Source organism: Schistocerca gregaria, chromosome 5 (assembly GCF_023897955.1).
Source record: "Schistocerca gregaria isolate iqSchGreg1 chromosome 5, iqSchGreg1.2, whole genome shotgun sequence".
In the NCBI taxonomy this organism is placed as follows: Eukaryota; Metazoa; Arthropoda; class Insecta; order Orthoptera; family Acrididae; genus Schistocerca; species Schistocerca gregaria.
In genome coordinates, this window is record NC_064924.1 from 566298564 (window position 1) to 566323237 (window position 24674).

General features: G+C 37.9%; 1 protein-coding gene across 1 annotated transcript in view; it reads left to right on the plus strand.

Annotated features, from left to right (window-relative positions):
- Positions 1-24674, plus strand: part of LOC126273167 (NFX1-type zinc finger-containing protein 1-like) — a 255031-nt gene that overhangs the window by 193309 nt on the left and 37048 nt on the right. The window contains exons 12-14 of the mRNA XM_049976640.1: positions 213-324; positions 5295-5512; positions 17796-18067. Of these exons, the coding sequence (XP_049832597.1) occupies positions 213-324; positions 5295-5512; positions 17796-18067 (602 nt within the window). The remainder of the gene's footprint in view (positions 1-212; positions 325-5294; positions 5513-17795; positions 18068-24674) is intronic.

Genomic DNA, 24674 nt, shown 5'->3' on the forward strand with positions numbered 1-24674 from the left:
TTAAACATTGTAATTGTGCTATGAGGTGTTGCACATGAGCTTTTGTCTGTTCACAATAAATTTCTTAGTGTATATTGATGATGATGATGATGATGATGATGAGAGAATTTCAATTTTTTTTGTAATATTTTACCAATGAGTTTTCTTTCATCTCCCTCTCCCCATCTGAAAAAGAATTATGTTGTATTAAAAACATATTTTCAATCTTTTAGGTGCCCTGTCCCGTGCTCTCAGAGTTGCCCACCATGCACAAAAAAATGTTCACATAGATGCAGGCATTCGAAATGTGCAAACCAGTGTGGTGAGCCTTGTACACCGTGCAGAGTAAGTATTGGCTGAGGATCCACATTCGCATTAATGACAGGAGCTGCTTGCTCAGTAGTATGGAACTAAAAAAAAATTAATAGTCTGATATTATTTTAGGGGGTCATATGAGTGTAGTTTGAAAAGTTTGCAGAATAGCCATGAGCTGTCAGCAGTAGCACATCGAGATTCACAAGTAATAACAGGTCATCCTTCGTGAGTGAACACATGATGCATCAGTGCTCTGGGTAGAGATCTGTGGTATGAATGTGTGTCTGTTGTTGGGCTCGTGAAGTGATTTGTGAAGATGGAAAAATAAAAGAATCGAACAGTGATTAAGTACTTTATAAAGAAAGGCATGAAAGCAAAGATAGTTTGTCATAATTTTCAGAACACACTGGAGGATTCAGCCCCTTTATATTTAACTGTTGCCAAGTGGACAAAAAACTTTAAACTTGATCAGGTCAACTTAGATGATGATCCGATCCGCATAGTGGCAGACAAGATGTGCCACTGCCCAAAAATTGTTGCAAAAGTGCATAAAATGGTTATGGGGGATTTCCTGCTGAAAGTGTAATAAATTCTGATTTTGTACTGATGTCATCTGAACAGTCATATCACATTTTAACATTGGAACTGAGTATGAGATTATTATATGCTACTAGATTGGTGCTGCAGGATCAGAAATACATCAGAATGGAAATGTCCAAACAATGTTTGATCTTTTGAATGTGACAAAGTCATTATAGGAGCATGAGGCTTTTAAAAAAATTATTTAAAGATCTGAAAACAGCTGGTAGCTCATAAAATAAAGGTTATTTGATGTTACTGGAACCTTTTTACTTCTGCATTACGTGTTTCAGGTGCTGCCCACTTTCAGATGATCTGCAGATAAATAGTAACAGAGATGTATTTTATTTACAAGTTGACACTGATACATAAGCAAATTAAATAAGAAACATATGTGTAAAAGAGCCAAAGCTACACTGGAGAGACTTGTTAAAAAGTACATACATCGAGAACAAAGTGAATACAATGCTTTAAAGCCATTTAAATCATGAATAAATGTAACATGAAGATACAATAGTATCAAAGAAACTCTTAACCTCACTTGTACGTTACTTGTAGACGACTAAATGTAACACTTACCTCCACACAGGTAAGCATGCTTATGCTAGATGGTGTAAGTGTATAAGTTCTATCATACATCAGTGCAGAGGTGTGACCAATTGTATTATCTTATACAATGTTTGTTTTCGAAACCAGGTAAGTGTATAAAATGTATAGTAAGTCATACCTTTCATGCCAAGAAATAGGCAAACACAGGGCTGGTACAAATAATTAAAAGTAATATTTATTAAGAAACCAGCTAAAACTATTAAAAACACAAATAATGCAGGTATCACAAGATTTTATTTTCTCTTATAAAATGAAAGTATTTGTACATTATAGAATTGTTGTACACAGACAAAAGTAAGAACACATTTCTTTTATCTTTCTATTATAACAGATCCTCAAAAATATTGAAAACCCATTAGGTGATTTGCATTTTGAGCCAAAAAGGGGGGGGGGGGGGGATGATTGGGCATGAAAAGTATGACATACGATACATTTTATACACTTCTCCGGTTTTGAAAACTAACATTGTATATGATAATACAGTTGATCACATCTCCACATTTACATATGATAGAACCTATATGTTTACGCCATCCAGCATTAGCAAGCTTACCTGTGCAGAGCTGTAGCTGCTACATTTACTCATCTAGAAATTTAGAAGTGAGGTTACAAAAGTCTCTCAACAGGATGTATAAGATCCAGGAAAAACCCGAGAATTTTTTCATCCGGGAGAAAACCAGGAAATACCCGGGAATTTTTTAGAATTCCGGGAATGTTTCATTGTTTTAGTTTTCAGTTAAATTTTTGTGATTCTGACTGGTAAGAACCAATACTCCAACAAAGGATATTACTGTATCCTGCCTCTGCAGGATAATACTGCAGCAACAAAACATTAACAAGAGGAAGAAAAAATGAAAATAAAACTTAAACCGCAAAGGAAATCCGCCATATACAACAAGACAACAAGAAAATATAGTGCTCTACAAGGATCTGCCAACAGCAAACTGTGTCTTAAGGCTTTAGAAAGACTATGCAATGATTCATATTGACAAGTTGCCTCCGATGAGCGTGACGTGACAGCTGTTGACATTAGATTCGTTTGAGCAGTTGCGGGCGGGCTCTTGTGCATGCGCAGTTGAGTCGCGTATGAGTAGTACCTACTCCCGCTTCTGGCTACGGATGTGTGGCTGGTCGCTACTATCTAGTATTGCCCCGGTTCAGAAATATCATAGATCTGGGGCTGATGCACAGAGCAGAGCAGTCTGAGTTATGATGGGGAGGTGGGTAGTCTCCACGTGACCTGTGTTTACGTTTAGTGATTTTGCTGTTTCCTCTTCATTTATTACTCTCACATCAAATGAGAACAAAATGGATTACTGTGGCCGGGAGCTATCAAATGAATTAAAATACGTTCGCATAATTACCGAAGGCTAAAATATGTTATTATTTTCAGGTTTTATTTCCACCTTTCTGACAGTCAAGCATTAATCTCCTTGCAGAACAATGAAGTTATTTTTGTCACTTTGCTAAACATATTCGGATTTTATTAATATTTTGCGCTGAGGGAGTCAATTTATTTTAAACAAAGTGTTTAATTTCACACTGTTGGCTAGTTTCAACTGTTCGTTGCATTTCAAGTGCACGTTTTCCATCTTCTAGCTCGCATGGCATTGTGCCATAATAAAGAACCAAACATGAGTTAATACAGTACTGGTACTCAAGAAAATTTACATCCGAATCTGGACATACGAATGTCAACTTTAAGCCCAATCATACATTTTAGTATGCTTCACGAAATTCCGATGAACTTGACATGTCCTTTGATGTCTTGTTTCTTTTGTGATATAGTGCAAGATCTTTTAATGTTTTACACGTATGAACATATGGGCTTCCTGTGTCATCGTAGCTGCACAAGATCGGTGGTGCCTGTTACCTGGCACTATCTGGCAACTGCTGACACGAATCAGCTTCTAACAGGTCAGGGGAAAACATTGCGGATGATTGTTTGAAAAGCGTTACTTTCAAAGTAAATTTCCTTTTACACCAGATGAACTACAGCGAGAATGTACAATAAATTTCTTAAATCAGAGAGCGTTTGACTCTCAATTAAAAATCAACTCTTTGAGGACGACCATCTAGAAGAATTTTGAGCCCAGAAAATCAGACATTTACATCATTATTAAGTTTTACTGGCACATTTGTGTGATAAAGTGTAACAAGCACAAAAAAGATCAACATTATATGTGGAAGCTTAGCTTCTCTTGCAGCTTATTAATCTTTGAGACTCTGTTTTTCTTGTAGCAACACTCTGTATATTAATTTAAATCATCAACTTTTCTTATTTGTGTGTTCATGCTACTTAAGAGTGATCTTGCTATTGGCTGACTACATCACGTGTCCTATGCCGTCATCAGATGGCGAGATAACATGACATGAGCTATAACTGGCTTACAAAAGCGTGTCTCAATTTCAATGCCGGGGAAAGTAACATGCGGTGTTAGATCTTCGCAACACGAAAATATGCAGCGTATGTGTTGCTGCACATCAATGATCTATCCAAAACGTGTTCTCCCCCTCCCCTCCTCCTGAGTTTCGTTTTCTAAAGTGCCGGGAAATTCTACATTGGCGTATAAAACCATAAACATTCAAAAGACTGATAAGTCTTACAGTACTCTCACATAACCCGGGGAAAAATGTATTTTCATCCGTGAGAAAGTGTATTTTCAATCGAGAAATCCAGGAAAAATCTGGGAACTTTTTTCCTTGTCCATGGATACACCCTGCTCAAAGACTATCATTGGTATTCATTTTATGTCTATTTGCAATTGACAGTGGTTTTAAAGCTTTGTATTCACTTAATATGCCTGTGTGTCTGTGCACTTATAACAAAAAGAAATCTCTGCAACTATTTATTAACAGGTCTGAATATGGGCAGTGCCCGAAATCTGTAATGGAAAAACAAAAACGTTCCAGTAACATTGAGTGATAAATATTTTATGACCTACCAGCTGTTTTAAATTTCGTTAATAATGTTTGACCTATTTTCAGCACAACCAAAAAATTTTTTTTGCACTGGTTTGTGATGACAGATGAAATTTGGGTTCACTACTACATCACAGAGAGAATTCAACAGTCAGAGTAGTGAAAACATGTCCAACCAAAGAAAGCAATGGTATTACAGTCAGCAGGAAAGAACATTGTGTTAGTTTCCTGTGATGTGAGAGGAATTTGATATATTACCTTCCCACTGGTAAACAGTTATGGGGCAATACTGCACTAATCTCCTGGACCAACTACAGCAAAAGATACATGAAAAAAGGCCAGGTTTGGCAAGGAAGAAAGTTATTCTTCATCAAGATAATGCACACCCGGCCAAGTTTGGTAAGGAAGAAAGTTATTCTTCATCAAGATAATGTGCACCCAACATAAGTGGTGTTGCCATTGGCAAATATGCGTGAACTAAGATACAAATTATTGGCCACACCAGCCATATTTGCGTTATTTGCCTCCCATCAGATTTCCATCTTTTCCCCAAGCTGAAAATTCTCCTCGGTGGATGTAGATTCTCTTCAGGCACATTTATGAGGTATTTTGCAGGTCTGGAGGAATCTAATTTTCATAATGGAATCGAGGCATTGGAACATCACTGGACCAAGTGCATTAGTGTATAGGGAGACTACTTTGAAAAATAATGTTTCACTAAGGTATTTTGTTGCCTTCTATTCCATTCTAAGAAATTTTCATACTACCCTCTTATTTGCTTAATATCACTTCTTTTTCAATTTTTTCTCAAAATAATATTTTATTTTTTATCTGTCAAATATCTTTATCATATTAATAACTCTCTTTTCTTGTGGTCTTTACATAAACAGGAGAAATGTGGTTGGCAGTGTGAACACCTGAGATGCACACGTCAGTGTCACGAACTGTGCGACCGGAAACCATGTTACAAACCGTGTAAGCTGAAACTTAAATGTGGACATAACTGTATTGGATTCTGTGGTGATCCTTGCCCACCACTTTGCCGCATTTGTAATCACAGTGAAGTTACCACCATATTTTTTGGCCATGAGGCAGACAGAGATGCAAGGTATGTTTTTAGTTTAAGGTGTGCTCTTTCTTACTTTGTTTCCTTCCTTTGCCACATCCCTCCCCCCTTCTTTCTGTGACATTTATGTGCTATTGCTGTGCACACTGAAAGCAGAATTGGAAAATAAATGGAAATGAGGAAGAGAGTATGATTATCGTGTATTATACTGGGGACCTATAAATGACGAAGAGGCATCGTCCTGCTGTAGCCCTCAGTGATTCACAACCCCACACAGCAGAGTGTAACCCCAAATGTATTGTTTGCGTGGTAGAGTAATTGTGGTGTACGCATACATGGAGATAGTGTTTGCACAGCAATCACCTTGAAAACCGTCCAGAGGCTGGCTGGCATACTGGACCTCGACACTAATCCACAGGGAAAATTGGTGCCGGGGACCGGCATGCCTTCCTGCTTTGGAAGAAGTGCATTAAAATGCATGGCTAGCCGGGTGGGTAAAGTATGATTATACTTGAATTGTCGAATTGAGAACCGTGCTTTTGGTGTAAATATGACAGCTTGAAAAGTATGAACAGCAGAATCTGAAAATTAGTTGCCCTTAACTGCAAAAGATCCCTTGTTTGCCGTATGTAGTTGCAAGTTGTTGGTAGTAGTACTTTCACTTTCATTACTGATCACAGATAACATTGTTTAAGTGTTGTTACAGAGTGACCTTTTAATCCATGAATGTGTTGTCAGGGCAGTATGTATTTATGCCTTTCTGCACATAGCTTATTAGTAATAGTTGTGAATGGTCATGAAATTTTGTATAATTAGTCCATTACTACTTTTGAAATTGAGAAGATGAGTCAGATAGAAATAGCCAATCATCCTGTTGCAAAAAATGACCATTACCTCTGTAAGTCAGAAATAATAAAATGCTGAAGTTTCTCTTTAATATGTGTGTGCTAAAATCATGCTAGATGACCCAATAAAGCTCCGAAAATTTCCTGTCTGATAGCAAAAACCACTACCTAGGTCAAATGAATGGAGGCAAGCCACCAGTCAATGCTTGGGAATATAAGAAGAAAAATATTGTATTATAGTCTTACATTCAAGTTGTCTGAAATTTGTGAAACTCTGTAATAAAAAATTATGAAGACCTGGGGAAAATTTATTTTAAACAGACAGCCAGATAAGTTAAGAAAAAGTATCAGGCTTCGGGGCATATCACAGAAACACAAGTAGGATAGATGTGGAAGCATCCACCTCTTAATTACATCTGATATTTAGAAGCCATCTCATTGATTTTTGTATGTGGATGTTGGTGTCTAGATTAATGAATGATTGGGTGACATCTTTCAGGTCCAGATCAGTTAATTAGAGAGCAGCCACCTGATCTGATTATATAAATTTGTATGCAGTGGGCAGATAGTTCCAACACACTATAAAGTAGCTATCATGTGACTTACAGTATTTTCATGTTACAAGCTCCTCTGCCCTGCATCACATTATGAATTCCACTGACATCTTAGACGGTATCTGTGATGTGTGATTTTGCTGCATCAAAACTTAAGAACAATATCACACTGATGGTATATTGCTCTCCAAGTTCTAGGATAAAAAATTTCGTAATAGAACCTAAAGTACCAGGTAGTTCAAAATTAATATCAGGGTTTTAAGGCTTCATAGTATTATTATGTTCAACTTATGATTATATTTAATACATAAAATCAAAGAGCATCTCATCTAAAAAGTTTTTCTTACAACTGTTCAGTGTGAGTACCATTTGGCACACAGCACACATTTTGTTGATTGGAGAGTTCTTCCTAGACTTTGATCAGTGTGTGTGGAGTAATTGTTGCAAGAACTGCTTCAGTAGTGTTTCTTAAGTTGGGTAGATTAGCTGGTAGTGGAGGCATGTACATGTGATCCTTTATCAGCCACTATAGGTAATAATCGTATGGTTCCTTATTGGGTGAATGTGGTGGCCATGTGAAATAAGTTGTGCCAACCAGCCCCTTCCAGCCATGCCAGAAGCGGGTACAACGTTGTTTGACCGATAACTTATTGAGCTATACCAGTGAGGCGGGGTGCCATCTTTCTGGAAAATAAAGTTCTGTAGTTCAGCTTCTTCCACTTGAGGAAAGAGCCTTCAATTTAGGGGAGCCTCATTGAGCTGTACCATCTTGTGAGGATTCACTGGCCCCCAGATGTGCACATTGTGTGTTTTCACATTTCCACTTCACCACTGAAGACGGCACAATCAAGAAAATCATCTTCATCATGCAGCAATATTTTGTTAGCAAAGTCGGTGCACAGCCTGTGGAATGTAGGCTTTAAAACTTATAACAACTGCAGATTATAAGGACATAGTTGTGTCTCCTTCAGTCTCTACACAGACAGCACTTGAATTGGTACTTTGTGACCAGCCTTCCAAACTGATTTCTATGGGTATGCCTGAAAGACTCGCTTGTCACCATCTTCCATCTTTGCTGCTAGTGCCTTCTAATGGAAGACACAGGAAACAGCACATATACTCAGGTATACAAACAAAACTGAGTTTGTCTTTCATTTTATGTATTATTTATATGTCTAAGTTGAATCTAATAATTGCTAAGAAGCCTTAAAAACCAGATATTCATTTTGCAACACCCTGTACTACGTGGCAAAGCTATTAAAGAATTCCTATATCCAACATGAGTTGATGACCTACATATAAGTACATAGAAATGGAGCATCTGTACAAAATGCTTTATGATGTTGTAAACACACGTAATATGAAGTTGCATGTAAATAGCTCACCGAAGAGCATTGCATCATCAGACACGATAATGTTTTTACAAATGTACCTTCATATAAACTGGAAGTACACATAATTAACACAGTCATTTCAGATCACCATAGTCAGTTAATTGAGGTACAGAAGAAGAAAATTGAAACTGAAACTGGAAATGTAGTTGTAGACTGAAGATTGTCAAATGCTGGAAATATCAGCTTATTGGAATTGCTATTCTGCTTAGAAGACTGGAAAGCTGCATATCACAACGATGCAGAGGAAAGCTGGAAAATTTTAATTTCAACATTACGTCAACCTTGTAAACATAGCTTGGTGTCCAAAGGTCTGCAGAACAATAAATGAAAAACATAATAAGAAAAGATCTCCAGAGAAATCATGAATGTTAGAGAAATTTTTTTTAAAAATGCATGAAATACATTGGAAACGTAAAAGTCAAGCAGACTGAGAAATGTACAGGGATGAAAAGAAAGAATACAGCAAGATGACAGAATATAGCAAGATAATAAGGCAAGGAAAATCTGGATTGTATGAACATGAGATTGGAACTTAATCATATATTTCTAATACAGTATGGTCACATATAAAAAACAGGAATATATCAAATAAGACAGAAAGTGGGAACATAGTACTTAGATCACAAGTGACAGAAGTGAGTGATCAATGTGAAGTGTGTTTCATTTTAAATTTGCATTATTGTAAATATAGCAAACAATGGAAACTTCAGGAAGGAGTATCTACAACATAGGAAAAGATAGATTGCTATTTACCATAAAGGTGAAGCGTTAAGTTGCAGACAGGCACAATTAAGACACTTGCACATACGTTTTTGGCCTCAGGCTTCATCATAAAAACAGAAATACACACAATTTACTAACAGAAGCGAGCACATATCATGCACACGTGATAGCCAACTCCGACAGCTCGGGCCAGTGATAGTTGCATTCTGGCCCAAGCTGCCTGAGTTGGCGGTCATGTGTGTGTGAGGTGTGCTTGTTTCTTTGAATGAAAGGTGAGAGTTTCCCTTTTTCTGATGAAGGTTGTGGCGGAAAAAAACGTGTAAGTGTCGTTTTAATTGTGCCTATCTGCAACTTAACAAGTTATTTTTACAATACGTAGCTATCTTATCTTTTCATAAATTGTTGTTTATGTAAATATAGTTCAGAAGTTAATGAAACATTGACAAAAAAGATTATAGTTTCACTAGAAATAAAGGAATATCTTTTCCTATTTCCAACACGAGACAGAACTTAAACATGTAATGAGATCACTGAAGCAACAAAGATACGTAGCAATGTTCATACACAGCAGTGTTTGCTAATGGTCTTTAAGGAGACACTGTTGGGTTTGGCTTGGCGGTCAGTTAGTAAGCAGTTGCATTTCTATTGCCCGTACACATCTCCACAGCCATCATTCACCCGTCATCTAAGGGTCACCTCTGTCTTCTGTGGATTGTGATGCAGAGCTGTTGCCTTGAAGCAGTTTTGTATAGCATCTTTTTGCCATGCATAGTGTGTTTTGAGGACAACAGAACACTGACATTTAGGAAACGGTTTTGCCCTTGACCCAAAAGCCAATCATTGTGCCCTTTTGGACATTGGATAAATCACTGTTTCCTCATTACGATGATGACTATGCAGTTTTCTACATCCCTGCAGCATGCTTTATGAACTCTCCACAGCTAGTGCTGTCACTTGCTGTCTGTAAGTTGTTATTGCACGTTGATGTTGAACATAGATGGTAGTCACATAAATACAGTATAACAGAAGAAAGAGAAGAAATAGTGAAAGAATACTGTAAATCTAGAATAAGTCGTGATATAGTAGTGGTTCTTGCCAACATTATTTTAGATTCTGAACATGATACATCTGTTGTTGACCAGAATTTTCTGGAAGAATATTATCTATTACAGAAGTTACTGATGTTACCAGTTACTGGTATTGAAATAGTTGCAATTTGTGAAACAGTGGATAAAAGTTTCAGGGAAGAATTATTGGTGAAGTTTAGTATTATTAATTACACTTCCAAATGTACAATGTTTTTTGTTAGGGGGACTAAATATTCCTATTTTACTAGGCATAGATTGGCTGTGAGAAAGTAAGGTTTTTATAGATTTTAATGAAGGTAAGATGTCCTTTCCTTATGGAGAAATCATAAGGAAGGTACCCTTGCGATTGGAAATGGCCATGTCACGAGCATTGGAAGTAAGACCAATTGCAGAAGCATCACTTTTAGATGATTGCAGAAAAATTCCCAACATAAGTAGTTAGACAATAAACAAGAAAATAATAGTTCACATAATCATTCTACATATCTCAGTAAGCTTGGATAAGATGCTCTGTTGCAGAAACCCAAAAAGAATTTTTCATTATAACCAGGGGCCATTAAAGATTTTATATGTACATTAAAGATAAAAAATCACATGAACCTTTCTGTATTGAGTCTCACCCTAGGATGCAGTATGAACAGAAACGGGAAAAACAAGATATTATATAAACTTTTGATAGTTGTTTCTATGACCTATAAGTAGTAGTTAAGACCCTAGATGGATCCATCAGTTTAGTGTTAGACACCATAACTCTAAGTACAGTTGGCATGGAAGGAAGGGACAGGTCTCCAATTGTACACTACTGGCCATTAAAATTGCTACACCAAGAAGAAATGCAGATGATAAACGGGTATTCATTGGACAAATATATTATACTAGAACTGACATGTGATTACATTTTCATACAATTTGGGTGCATAGATCCTTAGAAATCAGTACCCAGAACAACCACCTCTGGCCGTAATAACCTCCTTGATACGCTTGGACATTGAGTCAAACAGAGCTTGGATGGCATGTACAGGTACAGCTACCCATGCAGCTTCAACACGATACCATGGTTCTGTAGTGACTGGCGTATTGTGATGAGCCAGTTGCTCGGCCACCATTGACCATACGTTTTCAATTGGTGGGAGTTCTGGAGAATGTGCTGGCCAGGGCAGCAGATGAACATTTTCTGTATCCAGAAAGGCCCGTACAAGACCTGCGGTAGTGCAGTGTCCTGCTGAAATGTAGGGTTTCGCAGTATAACATCCCAGCTTCCTCAACCAAATTATAACATTTCAGCTCCTCAACACCAACTTAAAACGTTGCATTAGGAGGTGTCTGCTTCGTGCAAAAGGTCTTGAGTTCATATTGACGACAACAAGTAATTCTTCATTACAGACGTGTATTTACAAACAGAACTGACAGACTTCACAGACTCAACAACTGACTCTCCGAGCTAACCGCACTGCATATCCTAACTGAACTGAACTGACAACTCCTAGGTGTATTAATATCTTTCCAAACAATGAGAGTCTTTGACAATGTTTTGTTTATAATACGATAGCAATTCACGACTTAAAACTAAATTAGACATTACAGAATTTTAGTACAGATTAAAGTAAGTAAAAGGATCACTACATATAAATTCTTACAAGCATAATTTCCAAATAGATTTTATAACATTTTTCTACCAGCTTCTGGATAACCTTCACCAGATTCGTACCGATGTTTCCAGAAATATCTTGACATTTGATTCTGGATATTTCTTGAGTGATTTAGAACAACTATTTATATGTAAAATGATTTAAATCGTGTTTCAAAACGTAAATAAATCTTTTTTAGCAATATTTCTTGATACAAATCGTCTTTCAAAATTAGGTTATGAAACAGTTTTCACAAGTTTTCGTATTTTTGCGATCATAATATAGAATTTCTCCATAGAAAGTTCCAGAAGTGTGCATTAAACGTTCATTTTCAGACTTTCTCTTTAGCTGGTGAGTTTTTAAAAGTATCTTGTCCATATTATACGAAATAATTTAGCTCAAAACTGATAATTTATACAATTAATCAGAGCTACAGCAAACAGTGAGTCTTTCTTTTACGAAATGAAATATAATTACAAAATTGAATGAAAATAGGTTACTAACACTAATATACATTTACATTAATTCTATTTTTGTTCTTTCTGTGCAAAATGTCCTAATATTGACACAGTACAATATTTAAACATCACCAAAGTTTCCCTTTACATTTTGCATATCTGTATCGACATCCCCTAAAAGTCTACAGTATCGAATACTTCAATATGTCCCAATATGTCCTGTAATGTTACAGCAGGGATCAAATGAAGGGTAGAGCCACGGGTCGTAACACATCTGAAATGTAACGTCCACTGCTCAAAGTGCCGTCATTGCGAACGAGAGGTGACCGAGACATGTAACCAATGGCACCCCATACCATCACACCGGGTGATACGCCAGTATGATGATGACAAATACACGCTTTCAATGTGCGTTCACCGTGATGTCACCAAACATGGATGCGACCATCAAAATGCTGTAAGCAGAACCTGGATTCATCCGAAAAAATGACGGTTTCCCATTCGTGCACCCAGGTTCGTCGTTGAGTACACCATCGCAGGCGCTCCTGTCTGTGAGCAGCGTCAAGGGTAACCACAGCCATGATCTCTAAGCTGATAGTCCATGCTGCTGCAAACATCATCAAACTGTTCATGCAGATGGTTGTTGTCTTGCAAACGTCCCCATCTGTTGACTCGGGGATCGAGACGTGATTGCACGATCCATTACAGCCATGCGGATAAGATGCCTGTCATTTCAACTGCTAGTGATACGAGGGCGTTGGGATCCAGCACGGCGTTCCGTATTACCCTCCTGAACCCACCGATTCCATATTCTGCTAACAGTCATTGGATCGCGATAGGCTACAAACCGACCTTTATCAAAGTCGGAAACATAATGGTACGCATTTCTCCTCCTTACATGAGGCATCACAACAACGTTTAACCAGGCAACACCAGTCAACTGCTATTTGTGTATGAGAAATCAGTTGGAAACTTTCCTCATGTCAGCACATTGTAGGTGTTGCCACCCGCACCAACCTTGTGTGAATGCTCTGAAAAGCTAATCATTTGCATACCACAGCTTGTTCTTCTTGCCGGTCAAATGTCGCGTCTGTAGCACGTTATCTTCGTGGTGTAGCAATTTTAATGGCCAGTAGTGTAGATGAATCATGAATCAGGTTTTCAGGAGCCAGGTATGTCTGTACAATGGACTTAGTACCTGTATGAGCTACTAGCACTACTGTTGTCCACAGAATCATGAAAATGTACAGCACTTCTATTCAAAGCTATATTACGTTGTAAATAAGATCTATTGTTTGTGTTTAACCTGTGTGTGTTTACTGGAATGTTACACAAAGTGGTAGACAGTCTCTTGAAAAAAAGAATATTAATTTTCATCAATTATGTAGTCATAATACCATAGTCTTGGGAAGACTACGTCAATGTGGTAGTTCAGCTATTAACTAAATTCCATTAACAAAGAATTACTATTAAGTTGTCTAAATCATGATTCGGAAGGGGAGAAGTGAAATTTTTGTGACCTATCATAAACACAAAATAAATTATGCCAAATTCTCATCAGTTAGAATGAATAAGATAATGTTGTGAACCTACAAGTATGAAACAGTTAAAATCTTACCTAGGGATAGTAGGCTTCTACAGAAAGTTTTTAGCAAAATCAGCATTAAATACATCCCACCTATTTTGACTTTTGAAACAAAATAGACAATTGAAATGGACTTTAGATTGTAAAATGGTGTTTGAAATCGTCAAAAAAAGTTTAGCCAGTGCTCCATACCTTTTCCATCCAGATTTATAATACCCATTTCATTTAGCATGGGAAGTAGAGAGCAAAAAAATTTTTTAGTGTAACGGAGATATCTACACGGACAGTATATTGTGTATGTTCATGCAATAAGATACGATGTATTATACTATTCAGTTGAAATTTTATTTGTAGTCATTAGAGGAAAGTGTAAATAACTAATAGATTGAAAAGGAATAAAGGATGATATTTTTACAATTTTGCCACCCAGAAGCCGTGTTTTCCTAACAGTGTATTCTTGAAATTTCGTGTGTGTTTTTCTGTTTGAGGAGATGCCGAGTTGCAGACAGGCACAACGAAATGATTAGCTTTGTTCCCAGAACTGATCGTAGTTCTTTGGTATAGAGCCGAGAGTAGGGTCAACCAGAGGCATCGTTAACTTTGTGACAGTCTTGGCTACAGAACTGTGTTAGTGGGTGGGGATTTGTACATCTCTCCTTGATAGTTCAAAGGTGCACTACACAGAGGAAGTGTGACAGTCTTGGCTACAGAGCTGTGTTAGTGGGTGGGGATTTGTACATCTCTCCTTGATAGTTCAAAGGTGCACTACACAGAGGAAGCAGTAATTCATGTAGCTGAGTACTTGTGGACTGCTCAGAGGCATTATCTAGTCTAGGTCGAATTTGAGTGTGACAGTGAAGCTCCCTGTTAGTGTATAACGGCTCTAGGGAAACCAAGTTAATTATTGGATGTTTTTACCAGACGCGCGATTCCAGTGACAGTCCTAGAGCCATTCAAATAAAATCTACAGCAAGTGGCACAGAAGTACCCAGATCATGCAGTACTAGTTGGAGGCAACTTTAAGATACCCAGTATAGTCTAGGATGCAGATGGATCATTATTTTGGGGGCGGGAGTACATATGGACAGTTGTGCAAAGTACTTTTGAACACTTTTTCTGAAAACCTGTATTCATCAACTAGTTTGGCAGCCCACACTCAATAGAAATATGTAACTGTGGACTGGCTGGATCTTGTCAATTAGTCAATGCAAAGATGGGAGTTCAGTGATTATGATGTCATCATAGTGACTATGGTTAAAATCTGTCAAAAAGGCTAGGAGAGTGATTCTTCTAGGAAGAGCAGATAAGCAGCTGTTAGCATCTCACTTAGGCAGTTAATTGACATCATTCAGTTTCAGTAAGAAGGACATAGAGGAATTACGGGCAAAGTTTCAGCAGATTGTAACTCATGATCTGGAGAACTATGTGCCTAGTAAATGGATTAAGGACAGAAAAGACCCAGCACGGTTAAACAACGGGATTCGGCAAATACTGAGGAAGCGGAGGCTGTTACACTCTTCAGTTCAAAAGAGAAAACACAAATGGTGACAGAGAAAGGTTAGTAGAGATTCATGCATCTGCAAAAAAATCTCTGCACAGATCATACAACTACCACTGTTTCACCTGAACAAAAGACCTGGCAGAGAACATGAGAAAATTTTGCTCCTATATAAAATCACTAAGTGGATCTAAGGCTTCCATCCAGTCACTCAGTGACCAGTCTGGTGTGGCAATTGAAGATGGCAAAAGAAAGTTGAAATTTTAAATTTTGCATTTAAGAAATTGTGCAAGCAGGAGAATTGTACTAACTTAGTTATGTCAATCAGACTGGCTCCCATGTGGATGACGTAATAACCATCTCAGGCACAGGGAAACAACTGAAAGAGTTCAACCCAAATAAGTTGCCATGTCCGGATGGAACCCAATTCGATTTTAGAGAAGAGTACTCTATCACATTGGCCCTTACCTAGCTTGCATTTATTACAAATCTCTTGCCTAGAAGGAAGTCACAAGCAACTGGGAAAAAGTGCAGGTGACTTCTCTAGAAAAGAAGGGTAAAACAATGGACCCACAAAATTACAGATCAATATGCATAATGTCAGTTCATTGCAGAATCCTTGAATGTATTCTCAGTTCAAATTAATAAATTTTCATGAGCCGAAGAAGCTTATGTCCATGAATCAGCATGGTTTTAGAAAGCATCTGTCTTGTAAAACTCAGCTTGCACTTTCCTCACAAGATGTACTGTGAACTATGGATGAAGAGCAACAGGCAGATTTCATATTTCTAGATTTTTGGAAAGCATTCTGAAAGGTGCCCCATTGCAGACTCTTACTAAAGGTCCACAGGTATGTAAGTGGTCCGAAGATTTTTCGTAAGTAATAGAACGCAGTAGGTTGTTCCTGACAGTGAGTGTTCATCAGAGACAAGGATATCAGTAGGAGTGCCACAGGGAAGTATAATAAGACTGCTATTATTGTGGATAGGGTGGGCAGAAATTTGCAATTGTGAGTGGATGATGCTGTGTTGTACAGAAAGATGTCAAAGTTGAGTGACTGTAAGAGGATACAAGAAGACTTGGAGAAAATTTCTAGTTGGTGTAATGAATGGCAGCTAGCTGTAAATGTGTGAAAATGTAAGTTAATGTGGTTGAGTAGGAAAAACAACCCATATTATTTGGATACAGCATTAGTAGTATCCTGCTTGGCGCAGTAACATCATTTAAATATCTTAGCAAGCTTTATGAAAGGGAATGAGAGCACGAGAAGATTGTATTGTAAAAGGCGAATAGTCAACTTTGGTTTATTGGGATAATTTTGAGAAAGTGTGGTTAATCAGTAAAGGAACAGAATATAGAACACTAACGCGACCTATTCTTGAGTGTAGCTCAAGTTTTCGGGATCTGTACCAGGTCAAAGGCGGGCTGCTAGTTTTGTTATTTGTAGGTTTGAACAATACAGAAATGTTATGGAGATGCTTTGGGAACTCTGACGTGGATCCCTGGAGGGAAGTCAACATTCTTTGCAAGGAACACTTTTGAGAAAATTTAGAGAAATGATATCTGAAGCTGATTGCAGAAATATTCTACTGCTGCCAACATGCATTGAATGTAAGGACCATGAAGAATGGTTCATAGGGAGGCATAAAGCCACTTGGTTTTTCTCCCACTCTGTTTGCGAGTGGAACTGGAAAGGAAATGAGTATTAGTGGTACAAGGCATATTCTATGAAGCATCATACAGTGGCTTGCAGAGTACGTATAAAGACACACACACACACACACACACACACACACACACACACACACACACACACAAAATAATATGCATGACCTTTTGTCTGGCCGAGTGGTCATGTGTGTTGACTTGTGTTCACATTAGTGTGTGTGTGTGTGTGTGTGTGTGTGTGTGTGTGTGTGTGTGTGTGTGTGTTTACTATGACTGTTTGCAACTCAGCATCTCCACTATGCTGAGTAGTAGTCTACATTTTCATAATATTGTAGGTAAAAAGTCTTTTCCGATTTTCTCTCCAAACTTTTGTCTAGAATGTAGCATTATATGGATGTGAAATGGATGATGCAGAGTAGAGACAAGAGGAAAGATAGTATAAAGTTTTGAAATACGATGGTACAGCATAATACTGAAGATCTGTGGGTAGACCAAGTAACTAGTGAGGAAGAACTACATCAGTTTCAGGTGTAAAGGTCATTATGGTACATTTTAACTAAAATAAGGTGTAGGTTCATAGGAGATCCTGAAGCATCAAGGAATAGTAAATTTAGTAAGGTCTTCTGGTCCAATATTACTAGTATCATATGCTGCCATTTTATTAGACTTACTGTCTTGTCACTGCAAACTTAAAAAAAAATCTACTTGATTTATATAAAGCAAATTTTATCAATTTTTCTCCTGCAATTACTGTTTCGTAGTTGAAATATGAAAGCCTCTTAACTGCAGAGGAACTGTTAAACCAAGCATTTCACTATATCTAATTACATTGTTATGGGCACATATGAAGGTAATTAGTGTGTTTATAAGAAATTTTGTTTCAGATTTGTTCTGCTGGAAGACTGTAATCATGTTATTGAATCAAAAGCTCTTGAAACCTGGATTAAACAATCAGAAGACGAAATTACAACAAAAGTCTGCCCACGTTGTAAAACACCTATTACAAAAACTCAGAGGTACTTGAATGATGTGAAGGTAACATTGGAAGACATTTGTAAAGTAAAAGCAAAGGTCTTTGGAATACAGAGTGAGATAGAAAGCAAACGATCAATGCTTCTTCGTCAGATAACACAGCTTATGCAGCACTCACCATATGGTAGGTACAGTATTTGAATAAGCATGGCTTAAAATAGTGGCAAACAGTGTTTAAGAATTATATTATGGACATAGATTTCATATCAGAAATGGCTACTGACACTTAGTTTGTGACGATAACAGATGTGCAGTAAAGCAGCCTGACAAAGCAAGTGTAGCACCCAGAAAATGTACTTGGATTTCGTTGAAACTTCATACACATATGCACCATTGGTGGACATGTAAGTGATTAAAAGTCAGGTTTCATTGTACTGTTAACAAGTCTGTTAGGGCATATAAGTGGTGTGAAGGGCATAGAGGTGAAACATACCTTGAGGGAGCATTATTAATACCTGACCAGAGTTTGGAACAGGCCTCAATGTGGGTCAACGTTTTCTCCAACTGGTTACATCACGCTGTAACAGTATGAGTCAATGTAGATTTCACGGAACTTGAATATCATATTTGCCTTTATTGGTTACGGTAGAGAGATCCATCTTTCGATCCTGTCTGTATATTAATATATAATATTGCATGAATAAAGGCGATTTTTTACGATTTGGTCGGTCATAATAATGCTTTTGAATACAATTAAAATACAACGGCGATACCTGTTCAGTATTATTGCAAATAATGTGTAGTAAATTAATGAGTAAGGTAGCAGATCCTATATGTTGTTGTTGTTGTTGTTGTTGTTGTTGTGGTCTTCTGTTCTGAGACTGGTTTGATGCACCTCTCCATGATACTCTATCCTGTGCAAGCTTCTTCATCTCCCAGTGCCTACTGCAGCCTACATCCTTCTGAATCTGCTTAGTGTATTCATCTCTTGGTCTCCCTCTATGATTTTTACCCTCCACACTGCCCTTCAATACTAAATTTGTGGTCCCTTGATGCCTCAGAACATGTCCTTCCAACCAATCCCTTCTTCTTGTCAAGTTGTGCCACGAACTCCTCTTCTCCCCAATTCTATTCAATACCTCCTCATTAGTTTTGTGATCTACCCATCTAATCTTCAGCATTCTTCTGTAGCACCACATTTTGAAGGCTCTATTCTCTTCTTGTCCAAACTATTTATCGACCATGTTTCACTTCCATACATGGCTAAACTCCATACAAATACTTTCAGAAACGACTTCCTGACACTTCAATCTATACTCGATGTTAGCAAATTTTTCTTCTCCAAAAACGTTTCCTTGCCATTGCCAGTCTACATATTATATCCTCTCTACTTCGACCATCATCAGTTATTTTGCTACCCAAATAGCAAAACTCCTTTACTACTTTAAGTGTCTCATTTCCTAATCTAATTCCCACAGCATCACCGGACTTTATTCGACTACATTCCATTATCCTCATTTTGCTTTTGTTGATGTTCATCTTATATCCTCCTTTCAAGACACTGTCCATTCCATTCAACTGCCCCCAAGTCCTTTGCTGTCTCTGACAGAATTACAATGTCGTCGGCGAACCTGAAAGTTTTTATTTCTTCTCCAAGGATTTTAATGCCTACCCTGAATTTTTCTTTTGTTTCCTTTAGTGCTTGCTCAATATACAGATTGAATAGCATTGGGGGAGAGGCTACAACCCTGTCTCACTCCCTTCCCAATCACTGCTTCCCTTTCATGTCCCTTGACTCTTATGACTGCCATCTGGTTTCTGTACAAATTGAAAATAGCCTTTCCCTCTCTGTATTTTACCCCTGCCACCTTTAGAATTTGAAAGAGAGTATTCCATTCAACATTATCAAAAGCTTTCTCTAAGTCTACAAATGCTACAAATGTAGGTAGGTTTGTCTTTCCTTAATCTTTCTTCTAAGATAAGTCATAGGGTCTTTATTGCCTCACGTGTTCCAACATTTCTACGGAATCCAAACTGATCTTCCCCGAGGTCGGCTTCTACCAGTTTTTCCTTTCGTCTGTAAAGAATTCATGTTAGTATTTTGCATCTATGACTTATAAAACTGATAGGTAATTTTCACATCTGTCAACACCTGCTTTTTTTGGGATTGGAATTATTACATTCTTCTTGAAGTCTGAGGGAATTTCGCCTCATACAGATGGTAGAGTTTTGTCAGGACTGGCTCTCCCAAGGCTGTCAGTAGTTCTAATGGAATGTTGTCTACTCCTGAGGCCTTGTTTCGACTCGGGTCTTTCAGTGCTCTGTCAAACTCTTCACACAGTATCATATATCCCATTTCATCTTCATCTACCTCCTCTTCCATTTCCATAATATTGTCCTCAAAAACATCACCCCTGTATAGACCCTCTATATAATCCTTCCATCTTTCTGCTTCCCCTTCTTTGCTTAGAACTGGCTTTCCATCTGAGCTCTTGATATTCATGCAAGTGTTCTCTTTTCTCCAAAGGTCTCTTTAATTTTCCTGTAGGCTGTATCTATATTACCTCTCGTGGGATAAGCATCTACATTCGTCCTCTAGCCATCCCTGCTTAGCCATTTTGCTCTTCCTGTCGATCTCATTTTTGAGACTTTTGTGTTTCTTTTTGCCTGCTTCATTTACTGCGTTTTTATATTTTCTCTTTTCATCAATTAAATTCAATATTTCTTCTGTTACCCAAGGATTTCTAGCAGCACTCGTCTTTTTACCTACTTGATCCTCTGCTTCCATCACTATTTCATTCCTCAAAGCTACCCATTCTTCTTCTGCTGTATTTCTTTCCCCCATTCCTGTCAATTGTTCCCTTATGCTCTCCCTGAAGCACTCTACAACCTCTGGTTTAGTCAGTTTATCCAGGTCCCATCTCCTTAAATTCCCACCTTTTTGCAGTTTCTTCAGTTTTAATCTACACGTCATAACCAATAGATTGTGCTCAGAGTCCACATCTGCCCCTGGAAATGTCTTACAATTTAAAACCTGGTTCCTAAATCTCTGTCTTTCCCACTATATAATGTATCTGAAACCTTCTAGTATCCCCAGGGTTCTTCCATGTATATGTGTGTATTTCATGATTGTTGAACCAAGTGTTAGCTATGATTAAGTTATGCTCTGTGCAAAATTCTACCAGATGACTTCCTCTTTCATTTCTTAGCCTTAGCCCCATTCCATATTCACCTACTATGTTTCTTTCTCTTCCTTTTCATATTGTTGAATTTCAGTCACCCATGACTATTAAATTTTTGTCTCCCTTCACTACCTGAATAATTTCTTTTATCTCATCATCATACATTTCATCGATATCTTCATTATCTGCAGAGCTAGTTGGCATATAAACTTGTACTACTGTAGTAGGCATGGGCTTCGTGTCTATCTTGGCCACAATAATGCGTTCTCTATGCTGTTCGTAGTAGCTTACCCGCACTCCTATTTTCCTATTCATTATTAAACCCACTCCTGCATTACCCCTATTTGATTTTGTATTTGTAACCCTGTATTCACCTGAACAAAAGTCTTGTTCCTCCTGCCACTGAACTTCACTAATTCCCACTATATCTAACTTTAACCTATCCATTTCCCTTTTTAAATTTTCTAATCTACCTGCCCGATTAAGGGGTCCGACATTCCACGCTCCGATCCATAGAACACCAGTTTTCGTTCACCTGACAACGACGTCCTCTGGAGTAGTCCCCGCCCTGAAATCCGAATGGGGGACTATTTTACCTCCGGAATATTTTACACAAGAGGATGCAATCATCATTTAATCAAAAGCTGCTGCCCCTCTTCAGGAACCACACGTTTGTCTGGCCTCTCAAGAGATATCCCTCGGTTGTGGTTGCACCCACGGCATGGCTATCTGTATCGTTGAGGCAAGCGAGCCTCCCCACCAACGGCAAGGTCTATGGTTCATGGGGGGAGCCGATCCTATTAGAAGAGGTAAAATTGGGCATATTGAGGTGTTTTGCTTTATATTGACGAAGCCGATGATATGGCATCATTTTTTCATTTACTCTTAGATATAAACAAGCAAAGAAGTGTTAATTGTACGCTGTGAAAAAATATAGGGGCGAGTTTTAAATAACTACGGTATACAATCAGAGTATGAAAAGGACATTTAGTTACACGAATTCGCGGATAGCGAAGTGTGGTCATTAAATTGAGTTTACGTACAGGGCAGTCAGTTCTGGAATAAATCTATACGCATCTTACGAAGGACGCGATATTGGGACCGCTTTTTTTATATTATATCGCAGAGAGCTGGCTCCAATTTATGAAAAGTAGAGAAACGTTAACTTTTACGCGAACCCTTAATAATAGCGGACCGGAGTGAAAAGTGTGTAATTGTCTTACGCCTAACAAACATTCGTGGGGGGCGGTGGCTGAACTAGAAGAGTCAGTTACAGAATATTGTATCATTATCGTTGACTGTTGGTGTTGAGCAACCAAAACTGTTCATCAAAGGGTTTCGGAACTTGGGAGTTGAGTTTCAGACACTTGCATATACTCCACATGAGTGTGAATGAGTGGTGAATGCAAAATAAAACTGTGAACAAAGTTACATTAAATAAAACAGAAGAAACAAGACAGTTTGGTCGTATCTGTTATTATTCCATAAACTGTAACATTTCTTGTCATCGTACAAAGCCTTTATAGATGATCTTTATGACAATTTGCTTCAAAGGGATCTCGTTAAGAGTTAAGTTTTGGGGACCTGGTGAAGAGGGGGTAGTTCGTAGATCCTAACTACTGCAGCTATTCTGGAATCAAGTCCTACCGTGACCATTATGTGTTGTCAATGACTTAAGGTTACCATATCTCATGCTCTAAGATTGATGCGCCTTTTCACTTGGTATAACGGTACCTAACGGCAACAACGACAACACCGATGACGAAGGAAGATGCGGTAGAATGCAATATCCAGATTTGTCGGGTATTTGGAATGCTACGACATACTTTGCATATGTTGTGATTGGGTTTGACTGCAACAAGGGAGTATTATCATATTGTGCACCGAGTACATCGTAAACCCTTACATTGCGCTTGCCAACTGAGAATGAGCAGTGGACTCCCTGCAACATTCTCTGACATCCTGCACCATTGGTTGGAGACTAGCAGCAGCCTAACTAGGGAATTACCATTGCATGCGTAGAATGTCGTTTACCTATGGCTGCATTTGGAGAGGAACTGTGACTGGAAAGGATGGGTTGGTGATGAATGGGGTCACACTATGTTTTGCAATAGTGCTTGTGCGCTATCCTGGATGACCATGTCAGTGAAGAGGCACAGCAGCGTTACACTTAGTATCATGGTGTGAAGAGTCATTGGGTATGACTTCAGGTTGCAGCTGATAGTGATTGAGGTAGCTCTGATGGCACAATGACACATCAGTCATCTTGCTTCCTCATGCATAACCCCTAGACTTATAACCCAAAAAATTTTAAACAGTTCAGTCCCAACTGACCCGCTGTCCTTACAGTGTCATTGCTATTGCAAAATCCACAAAATTTTATATACTTGGCATTTTACTATGAAAACTACATCTCTTGAACAGCTAAGTGACTCGCACTTAAGTGATGATTCCTTTGAGCTGGTTTTTTTTTTTAATAAAAAACTTGTTTCATTGTCTTTTTATGAGAAAATATAGTACACTGTCTTTTGTTTGCATATGGACATTAAAATCGAATTTATTAATACTTGTTCCATAGATTATGAATATGACATTTCGTAATGATGTGGAACATGTCACTTCAACGTAAGTTTTCTTTACACAAAATAATTTTTTTCCCACTTCCTACTACATATCTAAAAATTCAACTGTTGAGTAGGAGGAGTTGTCATTCAGAAATTCTTTTAAATGTTGGTTGGCTATGTGTCAGACTTTTTGGGAAGTGACCAAAGATTTCTTTTAGCAGCATAGCTCACCGCTTTCTTTGCCAAAGTCAGATTTAACTCAGAATAATGAAGATCATCCTTTCTCCTAATGTTGTAGCCATGCAAGTCGCTGTTATTTTTGAACTGTGGTGGGTTATTAATAACAAATTTCATAAGTGAATACATGTCTTGCGAAGGTAGTGTGAATATCCTGAGTTCCTTAAATAAATGTCTGCAGTGTGATCTTGGGTGAGCTGCAGATGTCATTCTGATTACACGCTTTTGTGCAATGAATACTTTTTCTCTTAATGGTACCCCATAATATGATTCCACATGAAAGCAGAAAGCAGTGAACAAAATAGGCATAGTAGGCAAATTGACGGACAGTTTTTTCACCAAAATTTGCAATAACCCTAATAGCATAAGTAGATGAACCTGACCATTTCAGCAGCTCACCAGTGTGTTTCTTCCATTTCAGCTTCTCAATAATGCACACACCCAGGAATTTAGAATATTCTGCCTTACTAACAGACTTCTGTTCATAGTCTATATTTATCAATGGTGTTACGCCGTTTACTGTACATAATGTGTTTTCTCAATGTTTAGTAAGAGTTCATTTGCAGAGAATCACTTAATAATTTTCTGAAAGACATTATTTACAATATGCTCAGCTTATTGTGGTTTGTTTGGTGTGATTACTACACTTGTATCATCAGCGAAAAGAACTAGCTTTGCGTGTTCATGAACAGAGAGTAGCAAGTCATTAAATATCCCAATGGTTGATGTTTGGTTATTCAGTGCATTTAATATTCGATCAGTGAAAGCATATAGAGCATTTTCTGTTAAAAAGTATTTCTGAAACCCA